The sequence below is a fragment of the Scophthalmus maximus genome, chromosome 14 (genome assembly GCF_022379125.1).
Source record: "Scophthalmus maximus strain ysfricsl-2021 chromosome 14, ASM2237912v1, whole genome shotgun sequence".
In the NCBI taxonomy this organism is placed as follows: domain Eukaryota; kingdom Metazoa; phylum Chordata; class Actinopteri; order Pleuronectiformes; family Scophthalmidae; genus Scophthalmus; species Scophthalmus maximus.
In genome coordinates, this window is record NC_061528.1 from 6,274,656 (window position 1) to 6,286,706 (window position 12,051).

Genomic DNA, 12,051 nt, shown 5'->3' on the forward strand with positions numbered 1-12,051 from the left:
CACGGTGACCTGTAGGGCCCGGCAAAGTGCCGTTGAAGGACAAGCAAAGCTGTTCGCAAGAGAAGCCCGGCAGTGAGAGGTCAGCTCTCTCCTGCCATTTGCTAATAAGCATGTTTGCCATCTTAAATATAGAACAAGCTTACCCCTTAATTATTCCAGCCCATGTTGAAACCATGTGTCATTACGTGAAAAACCCTCTTTAGCAGTGCTGTCCCAATGGGAAGTGCAGACTTATAAACAAGACAGTTGGGGATTACGACACTGAAGGAGTCATAACCCCAGAAAAGGAACTGCACTTTAGTGGTTGAGATTAGTTTTGAAATGTATATTCGTCGAGCGAAACCTGTACTTCCACCACACGTCTGTGCGAAATCATGCGCACACGTATAAACCGTGTGCCGGATAAAGCGAATGATACACTGTACAAAGAGGAGGAACCGCTCCTCCACTCCCATGTCCTCATGACTCGCTTCAGGGAAATATTTGTCAGTTTCTATCACCCGGCCTCATGTTTCATAGCAACAGAATGTCTCTTCCAAAATACTCCACACCAGCCCGCAGATTCCACAGGTATTCTCGAGTAAAGGGCTCGGCCGCAGGAGGGAGGGGATGGTTTCAGGGTGTGAGAAGCAGGAGACGACAGCAGGCAATGTGCTCCTGTGTTTGTCATTTTATTTTTTTTGCACTCGCATGGCCGGTTGGGTGGGACTTGTACCGAGCTCTGATGTCATCCTTCCTGGTTTTTGGATTTGTCCCCACCCTGGCCCAGCCCATAGGTAGCTTTGCTGCTGTCAGTCAACTCCTGTCACACTGCCCCCCCCCCCCCCCCCCTCCTTCTTTGCATGCGTGTTTGTGTGTGTTCTCCGCACTGGGTCACTTCTTATTTGCTGCACACAAGCTCCTCCCCATCCGTCTCTGCTCTCTCGTGATATGAACTTTGGAAGCAGTGAGTTGCAGCCTGTGTCCCTGCCATCCCCTGCCAGGGAATTCTAGAGTGACTATTCTCTGCCTCCTGAAGGTGGACGAGCCCTCATCCCCGCTTTGTTCTTTGTCCAGGACAACCTCAACGTCTTCCTCAGGGCCTGCGGGAAGCTCGGACTAAAAGACGCGCAGCTCTTTCACCCCGGGGATCTTCAGGACTTGTCCACAAGAGTTACAGTCAAGTAAGTCCGGATCTTGTGAGCCTTGTAAACTGTTGGTACTAACTCTGAGAGATGAGGTCTTCTTTCAAACTGACACCAGCACTAACTATAGCTTCTTAATTACTAATGGTACAGAATCAACTGTTTTCGAACCAGGCCCTTGTTTTAAAGTCGTGTCCTTCCTCTGTAGGCATTCATTCTTTCGCACTGTAAGGTTCGAACACTTACGTGTTTCACACCGTTCACACGCACACGCACGGTGTTTTCCGGGCGCTACGCGTCCCCTCATGTGAGGCGCAGATTCAAGGTAACCGCAGAGGTGTTAAAAAAGGTCAGCGCTATTTCCAGTGTGCATGTACAGTATCCCCGTAGTGGCGAGCACCTGTCGAAGCACAGCGCCGCGTGCCTCTTTGTGAGTATGATGGAGGTGTGATGTGTGAACACACACACACACACACACACGAGTCGGGGGAGCGCAAAGAATGTGCAGAACGCCTGGATCTCCGATCTGATTGAAGTGTATCTGATCAAACTCACTTTTATTCACACATTTTGATGCGGGTTTACCAAATCAGGACCTCAAACAACGACCTGTGAGGGTAAGTGACTACTGTCTGCTTGATAGTGTGGATAGAAAGAATTTCAGGTGGGACGGCGCTCCAATTTCATGATACTTCCACAAAGTGATTATTATTTTTCTGTTTCAGTTGCTGTTGTGTCAACCGTGTGCCAGGCACAGACGCATTTGTAGTATGTCGAACAACCTGTTTTGGCTTTCACGCAGGTGTGCCTCCAGCCAGCAGCGGGCTCCGGCGGAGCACTGGCTCATCAGAAAGTGCTCCGGTACCCGCAGGTTGTTAGATAAGAGCTCAGCGGTGAATACGTTGTAGTTGGAAAAACAACGCGAGGGTGATTTTTACTGAAGTCATTGGCTTTTCAAACCGCCGCGTACCACTGCACCACTGGGCGCTCCTGTTCCCTCTGTCGACTCCGTGTCACTCAGCGTTGCCAGTTGTGCAATCGGATGTTTCTTTGAAATTGCTACCACGGCCTCAAGTAACATTTTCCCCCTGATCCAGCCGAGACCGTCACTTAATTCCTCTGTCGCACCAATGCTGATGTTGAAACCACAGTTGTCACAAAGACACAGACAAGCAGATTTGTACTGTACAGACACTGGAATATGTTGGACGAAATGAACTAATCTGCCCGCCTTTAATCGAGACTCCCCTTTTCCCCACCGATGATCCAGCAATATCATTACTGCTAAATGCTGGTTCCAGTTACCTTTGATAGACCTCATGCCCTGTGTCTTGTCAGACATTCCTTTGCATAATCTTGGACATTGAAACTGGCAGTAAATAACTTGTTTCGAAATGAGAATTCACCACGTCGGAAGACGACGCTCGAGCGAAGTGAAAGGTACTCTGAAGCACACTGTATTACAACTGAACCTTACTGCAAAGAAATACGACATGCTTTGATCTAACCTGCATGACAAGGACTATGTTTTTATCTGTGGGCCAAATCATTCAAATGAGCAACACCAAATCCCTTGCCCCTTTTTTGTCTGAGTGTACTACAAGCCCAGCTCTTTGCCACCATGTCGGCCTGCATGCGGGGGGTTTGGTCGGCGGGGGCTCAAAGTCCTATTTTTAGGGCCCGGGAGTCACTTTGACAGGCAGGATTGATTGGAATGGTATCAGGACTCACGCTAGAGGGGCTTTTAATAGTTTGTTGTCTCCCTCTAGTACGTTCTCCCCCACCACTTGTGTGTTTTGTCCATGTGGACGTTTCCAGTGTGGTCATCAGTTTAGATTGTGGGTTTTTGTTGTTTTTTTTAAACAAAAGCAACGGCGTGCTCGACTCAAGCGTCTTCAGAGAAAAGAAATTGTCAACGCTCGCAGATACAGTGAGGATATACTTGACACTTAAAGTAACACGCAGCAGCAGCAGAAAGAAAAGGTTTCAGCCCGAGGCCTTCTCGGCGTTTCTGCGACACACGTGGGTGTGACTTGAGCACATCGCAGAAATGCAGAAGAGTACTTTTACACTGTTGTGTTACTGGTTTCTGAAGTGAAGAATGCCCGTGGGTGCTAAATAACCCGCTGATTCACCAAAACATCACCATCATCATTGGACAAATGTTAAAAAGAAAAACTTAACAATAATACATAGAAAAATCCATATGTCACTGTAGTCATGTCTACGTGTATCTATAAAACACAAGACAAGGACAGTTCTTCGTGTAAGCCCCCAGGACGCTCAGTCTGTAAATAGTGGATCTATTAGGCCTCACTTTCCTTTCCTTATCTCCTCCCCTCACTGGTGGCCTTACTGCCTCAATACGCCGTGAACCGCCGTGAACCGTCCAAACCTTACGGCCTTGGGTCACACCCACGCCGAAGAGGGCCCGGGGCGGAAATGCATTTCTGTTTGTTTTGTGTTGCTGTACATTAGCATTCTTATCGTTATTAAGTGCTGGCCCCGTTGGTGTTTTTGTGCCACGTCTGCGGTGGCTCTGTCACTGCTGCATCATGTGGGGTTTGTCAAAGATTCCGTTCAGTCAGAAGAGACAGCATACAGTACATACTTTCTGTGCCTCTGATGTGCCAGAAGTGGCAGGTTTGTCATTTTCAATCGGACCTGCAGCTGCTTTGTTCATGAGTCAGTCGTGATGAATTATGTGGAAGACATTTTTTTTTATTTTTTATGGCTCTGGTTTTTTGAAGTGCAGCCTTTTTTCATTGGGCCAATAGTTCTGTTGTTGTTTTATGTATACGACTTTACACAAGATGAAAAATGTGGAGGTATTTTTGTTTTGTTTTGTTTTGTTTGTGGCCACAATTATGTGTTTCCCCAGCTACAGTATTTATAACTGGAGCAGAGGGAGATGGCACACAGAGAGTAACATGAGGAGATAAACTGCGGACAAACCAGCCAATGGAAGTTTCACACTGGTACTTATCAGAGACTAGGCAAATGAACAGAGCGCAGAGCGAGCGAGAGAAAGTAGTTTCTATCAGCTGTCTTTGCCCCTGGTGTGTGTCCATCTGCCACTCCCTTAAACCCAGTCTGACAGGTGCTTCGCTCAGCTTCCCTGTTCTCTGCTTCAGCAGCAGTGGGGCTGTCATCCTGCTGGTGCTTATGTGTTGGTTTTCACAAGGGGCTATTTTAAGACCATTGTTATAGGTCTTTTCTTGGCAGAAACCCTCATGTGCAATGTAAAGCAACGATTATCTGCCGTTTTATTTTTTTGCCCTTCACTTTCGTGTGTGCGTTTTGTTTCCTAATCGCTCTGTATTTGCAAGTACATGTAAGAAAAGTACAACGCAGTGAAAGTGTGGATTCATGGATATTTGAAATAAAGCTAAAATAAAATAGACGGTTTATGAGTCAGTCACCCGAGAGAAAACATTGGTCACCATCTATTTTGGTTATCAAGTCATTTATGCAAAAATTCCAAATATCATATCTGGTTCCAGCTTCTCAAATGGGAATATTTGCTGGTTTTGACTACTATGATATGGCAATTCATATATTATATCGAAGGGTTTTGGGGGAAACTAATTCACGAAAGTTATTGTTAGCTGCAGCCTAGCGTTGATTTCAGATCTATTGGTTTTATTGCCCGACGCCTCCATGAGAAATGCTGAATAATATCGCACATTGATAGTTTGTGCTCGGAATACAGTTATTCTCCAGCTCCGTACGTGTGCCGAGAGCACATCTTAAATTTGCACACCAGCTTGAGTTGTTTCAACAGCCATAAAAGATTATTGAATGTGTGCCCTGACCTTTGAGCTTTGCAATTGCCGTTGTGTTTGCGCCTCGCCACCGTCTGCAGTGCACACTGCTCCACTGCTTCGGGTTGTGCAACCACCCGCTCTCCGATAAAGACGTTTATCACTTACAAGAACGCTCAATATCAGATTTGTCACGCAGCGTGACGGAGATACAGCGACCTGCTGGGCGACAAGTTCTCGAAGGTTTCCTCGCACCGCCCACGCGTCTCTGAACAATAGGTACCAGTACAACCACACGGAAGAGGTGTAGTAGTAACACTCACCAGACTGAATCTGACTCATCATTGGAGGCTGTGATTCACTGGGCTACTATGGACCGACTGAGGAAGTGAGGCATCGAAAAAGGCTCTTTTGAACCGTATCCACCTCCTCCAGACCCTAAAATCTGCCATGTGGAAACTCAACAGCGTGGATTGGAGAAGGACCACGACTCCGGCCGCTCGCCGGGTCGTCCCTAATGACATTAAATGTCAGCGGATTAGTTTACACTTGACCTCTCTGAATGTTTTGACAAGGGCCATTTGACTCTCAAATGGGACATCTGGTTCTGCAGGCGGAAATTACAGCGCGTGGAACCGAGGATGCTCACGTCATTATCCCGTCCTGTTGCACATTATGTTGCCACAGTGTCGCTAAGGAGCTGTAGCGCTCATTCAGACTGTTTCAGACGTGTGCCAGCTACATGAACCTCGGACTTGTCTTCCTAATGCTTACTGTACATCACAGTGGGTGTAATAAAGGGTTTATACACTGTGGGCGTTGTATAACTCAGATTCCTCGGAGGACACGCTTTGAGCAGTGGTTGAAAGTTAACTAAGCAAATTTACACAAGAATTTCACTAAATTACGAGTCGAGATATTGACACTTGACTATACATTTGAAGCCACTTGATAGACAGATATTGAACTTTCATTCATTTACATAACAGCTGTAATGTCTTTGTCAGTAACATTTTACGCACAAAAACATCATCATCATCTCGTAAATTTTAATTCAATCAGTACAAGTTTTTTTAAATAATTTTTGTCTTCTATTGTCCAGGAACACGACTTCTGGATGTGCAAGTCAGCAAGTGTTCTCCCTATCTGCTTGAAAAGATGTTGATATATCAATACAGTGCTAAAAAAAATTGGTTTAAACTATATTTTATCGATAACACTTGTACTTTTACTTGTGATTGAACCTTTACTTGTGATCAAGTACTTCTTACACTGTAGTTTTATTGTTTTTTCGTCAGTTTGTTTGTTTGTTTTTTAAATGCTGAAGTAAAGAATGTGTTTCCTTTCCCCCCCACTGTGACCTCCACTCACTGACAGAACAAATCCCCCGCAGAGACAGGTCCAAAGTCTCGCCTGTTGCTGCCGTTTGATTTGGCAAATTATTGACGTGGGTTGACTACTCTCCAAACGTTAAAAACAAAGGAGCTGCCCAGGAGAGGCATGCACATCAAAATTTCCTTGTCCTACGCGGAATGCCAGTGACCCCTTCTCTACACAATGGAGAAAGAGGGAGTGGCCATGTGATGAGATTACATGATGTGGATTATGTAATAGCATCCCTGGCTGTAGATCAAACCAAATGTTTGAACTACCTGAAGGAATGTGTCGTTTCCCAGGGAAATTTGGACAGACTACACAGCTTTCTTATCAGAATTTATTCAACGTCAAGCACCGCATGCCTCGTGCATATTGTAATGTTTCGTGAATTAACACAAAGGAGACAAGCGACGTGCCTCGCGTATTAGTCTTCTGGGCGCGGTCCACTGAGCTGGCACTGCACACATGGTTTCCACATTTTAATATATGGCGCCGCGTCTTGTTGCAGCAGCGCTTTGTGAACCGTGGGGGCAGAATGATTGTGCCCCGGCCAATAAAGTTTGTACTGTACAGTTCTCCACGGACACTGCCCTGGCTGTAAAAAGAAAAAGAAAAGAAAAAAAAGGCCAACACAAGGGTTACGGTTGTGCTCCGTGGATGACTCGGAGAGAGACACGCCAGCCTCACCCCGTGTCCCCGCTCACAGACGCTGCAGTGTTTGTGATGATGACACGACGATGCCCGACGCCGTCTCGCCCGCAGCCGGTTCCTCTGTTCAGACGCTCCGCGTGCCCTGATTGTTTCGGGAGGATTTTGTGAAAAAAATGCCAGACTAGAGGTGAAAGGATATTACATGATCTGCTGTTACTTAATGCACAGGAGCAAGTGATCGTCATTGCGGAGGTATGGTTCTGATCATACGAGCACAGCCGTTAACCTCCGGCTCAGATACTGGGTTTGTTTGTCTTGTGGATGGAAGCCGAGCTGCCGTGGTCTCTGTGGTGGTTATACATGGACTGAGGCACATCCTGTGGTCCCACTTCATTCATGTCCATCTTTCGCCTGAAAGTTGTTTTTTCGGTCCCTGTGATTGACAGAATTTGGAAAAGATCATTAAGTTATTTGTCCAACATTTGAATGGTGGCTCATCTTTCGTCAGCTGTGTGTCTTCCCGCCCGCCTCTGGTTTGCATTGGCGGAACCCACGCCTCAAACCAAACAATCAAATAGCTTCGAGTTTGTCAGAAATTTGTGACGAGCAATCAGAAACCTGTTATGTTAGAAAATTAGACTTATGTATATGATATGTTTGTAAAAATGTAAATTAAATGAAACTCAGGCAGCTAATATTGATCATTCTCCACCGCCGCGCTGTTGCCTGATGTTTTCCACATGTTTGACGTAGCGAGGTGGACGATTCTGTGGCAGCGGAGGTTGAGTTGCACGTATATGTTGGTGTCCCGTGTCTTTGCACTTCCACTGGAAGCGGAAAAAAGGAAGAGGGACGTCTCCGTCAGGCGGGGGATTGGTGGTCTCTCTCACCCTTTGACCTCGGCAGGAGGGTGAAGACGTGAGTGTCGGTGTTAACACGCAGAGGTTGCGGGTAATGGCTGAAATGAATGTCTTGTGGGTGTGATGAGAGCATCCTGTTAATTTGTCAAGCTGGAGGGGTTTCCTGTCAGGCAACACACATACTGTATACTGTCTGTAAGTACCTGTTCTACTTCCTAAGCTTCGGTCACACATTTTTTACAAATCAGGCTCTACAGTTTGACGCATTCAATATAAAAAAAATTGATGGATACTACATTAAAAGGCCAAGTCTCTAGATTTACGTCAGCTGTATGGGAGCTGTGGGCCCTTTTAACGGAGTTCTCAAAGTGAAGCGGTTCAATTGGCCCGATAACCATTTTTTTTCTCGTCTTCACTGCCTCTGTGCAGCCGAGAGCCGAGGACACGCGCGGCTTCTTTCCCCCCTCAGCGCATCAGATGTCAAAATGTGATTATTTTAACTGAGTTCAAAGAAGATATTCCCAACCTGTAGTCTCTGTAAGGAAATTGTGTCCAATGTCGTTTTGCTCCAATCACATGAGCGCTCAGCTGATTTGAACAGGCTGCAGCAGTGTCCCGAGGCTCCTAAAGCCTGAAAAGAGCCCTTTTTTTATTTTCTCTTCTGTTCAGCTATTAACCCCCTTCGTCATAAACGAGCATTAAGAGAGGCGATGTGGTGGTAGTTTTGGTACGCGGCCTCTTGTTTCCTGGACCGGGCTACCGCTGCTATAATCTTCGACGTGGTGATGTGTTCCAAGCCACACAAGAGCGGGCACTTCTTTTTTTTCTGCCGCTGCTTTTTATTGGGTCCATAAATTTATCCAATATGCCAAATTGGTAAACGCCCATTTCAGCTCTCACCGCCGGGGAATTAGAAGGTTGGAAACCCCTGGTGTGAGATGACGCACACACTGGTGGGAAAGTTGATCCGCTTCCCATCCAGTTAAATTGGTGTCGGTGGTGGAAGAAGTGCTCAGATCCTTTGCGGGAGCAAAAAGTTCTGCTTTCAAAACTGTAGTGAAAGGTTGTGGTGATGAACCTACGGAGGAATATCACCTGAATCTACGCTCCCCTCGACTTTACTGAGATTTGTTGGCACTATAGTGAATATTATAACTGTGTGGTGGCCAGAAACAAAACTCCAAGTGAATGATAATGTTGCGCTATAACATTTGCCAACAAGTTTTACAGTCTGATGATGAAATATCAGTTTCATCTCAACACTTTGTTTCCACATGACCAGAAAAATCTGTTTAATGCAGGTGACGAAATGAACCCATTTTTAAATTATTATAGTGCCCAACACTCAATGCTTAAGTAGCATTTGATTGACTGTTGTAGCTGGTTGAGGAGGTGGAAGCTATTTTTGACTTTACTTCCATTTGGGTCATGAGATGAATCTGCAGGGCTGAGAGATGAATGTTGGGAAATGGGAAGAAGAAAACAAAGTTGTGCTACATAACTTCAGATTAATGGTTTATGGGATTTTATGTCTGTTTGCTTTTCTTTGGTGAAATATCGGATACTTTGACTCATATGAATCCATCTGAGAAACGTAGAGGCAGAAACAGAAAACTGCTAACAACTCACAGACTGAAATTAAAATCTCAAAAGTACAATGTGCGTTTCATTATGTGTTTGATTACACCTCGCTGCTTTTTCCCCCTCTCCCTAAACCAAGCGACCTTCTCGATTATATTTGATTGACATGCAATCATACGAGGTGTCCCCACCATGCATGCATCGGGTTCTCAGCAGGTGCTTTATTGCCTGAGGGGAAGGGGCTATAAGAAATCGAGTGGCATGCGGGGCTATTGTATTACCCCATGATGGCAGGAATGTGTAGAGGATGTGAAGCAGATTATATATCGTCACCCTGCCATGGTTACTGTATGTACTGTAGCTGTTTATCGCTGTTTATAGGCTTCTCTGAATGGACACCACAGTCTACTTAGGTGACAGGTACTCGGCGGTGTACACGAGAGAAAAGGTAATGTCAGGCCGCCGGGTGGAGACTGGGAGCATTGTTTGGTTTCGCGGGAGCAAGAATGAGCTGACATTTTCCTGGGAAAGTGATTTACTGACTCGCCAGGTCAACTGTCAAACCCCCAGTAATATGACTGAGAGGTCGTAGCTGCTTCAAGCTTTGGTCCTCCAACAGTAGAGCCTTGTTTGATTCACACAGTCATTAGTTTTATCGTGAGAGTCCGAAACATGAAATATGTATCTGCCCGAGGTTAATGTTCTTACAATCGCTTGATTATGTGATTAGTGCAGAAAAAAAAGAATCATTGTTCAATCATTTGTTTCCCTCCTTTTTTCCGGAGATGTGTATTTGTTATTGCCCTCTGGCTTTTGTGTTGTTGTGTGAGAGTGGGTGAAGGGCTGGCAGTCGTCTGGATTGTGCTCTCAGTTTCCAGCTCTTTCACTGCCCAACACATAGACTCAATACCAATGCCCTCTGTTCTTTTATTGTCATTTTCTCTCACACACATACGCCTCTCCTTTCCGCTCTTTTTCTCCCACAGGCACCAGGAGACCGACAGGAGGCTGAAAAATGTGAGTGAAAACATATAAGCTTTGACTTCTTTCTTCCTTTTTTTCTCTGAGCTTGTTTTTTTTTTTTTGCGTGTTCATTCAGCATTACTAAAAACTTAAAACATAATGTACAGTAGTTTCAGCTACAGCCCTCCTTGGTCATCATTAGAGAACAGTTTATTTGTCCCTAAAACATTTTATACCATTGTAAGCATTTATGAATTTACATTTACGTTGACGTTTAGATGTACAACAAATATTTGATGGCCAGAACTATGTCCAGCTTTATTGCTCACACTCACAATATCTATTTTATGGACATGTCTGCTCGTATTTCATAGGAAATGTTAGAGAGGTGTTAGTAAAGGGGTAAGAGATGAGGGATGACAAAGATGATATGACAAAGTTTCACAGCCAGATTCTTTGTCAGTGTTTAGATCATGTCAATGTCTTAAAACCCTTCGTGACATGAATGCGTCGTACACACACTGAATCCAAGGGGTAATATTATGAAATGTGAACACATCCAAAATTTTATTTCCTGTCTGAATTTGGCATTGGCAAAAAGCCATTTTGGTGAAATGCTATTTCTTATGCTCATGCATTTCAGCCTTATTTCTTCCGCTTTAAGGTCTCCAGGAAGTTCACAGTTGAAGTGCTAAAGACAGGACATCAGGAGATTTAAGTGTCTTTAGATTGGTTAATTTTTAGGGGATATTTGTCATGTGCATGCGATAATAAGCCTTAGATTTTAAAAGTTCATTTGCAGGCAAAGTCATTGCAGGAAACACTGCTTGTCTTCCCAGCATGTGTCTGCTGTACACTCCAACTGCGACAATAATCGTTTCTGAACTTGCATGGCATGAAACCGCTGACATGTCAGTTTTGTCGCGGCTTCCCCGTCTAGTAGGGGACCGGCATGATCGACGCAGTGATGTCTGCTTGCCTTTCGTGCGCTTCATGTCCCCGTCCGACCGCATAATACACGCGCAAAAACAGCAGCGGAGTTTTCTGGACGAGCCTGGAAACAAGGGCACGGCACAGGGCGATATGACCCCTGTGCCATTACAACAATCACCTGCTCTGGCTCCGCACAGAACATTCATCAGTGAGGGCGAAGGCATCACTGTGATCTGATTCTGTCCCATAAGAATTTTGTGACTTGTGTGATAGAGTGTGTGATTTTCCTGTTTTCCAGGTGCTGATCACCGTTTTCTGGCTTGGCAGGAGAGCTCAGGGCGACACCTTCTACGATGGACCCTACCTGAACTTCAAGGCGTTCGAGGGATTACTAGGCACAGCACTGTACAAGGTAAATTTCTCCAAGTGTCGTTTTATCAACGCGTCGTGCACTTTGAGCCCGGCTGATCCGTGCTTGTCATGAAACAAAAGCTTAATTTTTCTCCTTCCAGAAACCAGAAATAGCACGAATGAAATCCTCTTTTACGAGCGCTGCTCAGTACATTTCTGTGTCCCCCCTGGTATGTGGACTATGTGGGGAGGAATGAGTGTGATAGGCTGAAGGGGCGGCCGCAGATCGCCGGCCACAAAAACCCCGAGCTAGGTTAAGTCATAAATGACCTGATCCCTTGACTCAGCTATTTTAATCTTGTTTACAGCACAGCACACAGTTCACATTGCGTACAGTACATGTAAAAAACAAAACAAAAATTGCAGCCACTACTTTCCTAGAGGAAG

At 45.3% G+C, this 12,051-nt stretch overlaps 1 protein-coding gene across 17 annotated transcripts in view; it reads left to right on the forward strand.

Annotated features, from left to right (window-relative positions):
* The window catches only part of lmo7a (LIM domain 7a), a 46,407-nt gene that overhangs the window by 11,530 nt on the left and 22,826 nt on the right, over positions 1 to 12,051 (forward strand). For 15 of the 17 annotated variants that reach the window (XM_035650939.2, XM_035650944.2, XM_035650929.2 and 12 more), the window contains exons 5-7: positions 1,057 to 1,163; positions 10,344 to 10,374; positions 11,552 to 11,665. In XM_035650939.2, the coding sequence (XP_035506832.2) occupies positions 1,057 to 1,163; positions 10,344 to 10,374; positions 11,552 to 11,665 (252 nt within the window). Of the gene's footprint in view, positions 1 to 915; positions 947 to 1,056; positions 1,164 to 10,343; positions 10,375 to 11,551; positions 11,666 to 12,051 lie in introns of those variants that run through there. The other 2 variants (XM_047337093.1, XM_035650942.2) reach the window with 2 other exon arrangements.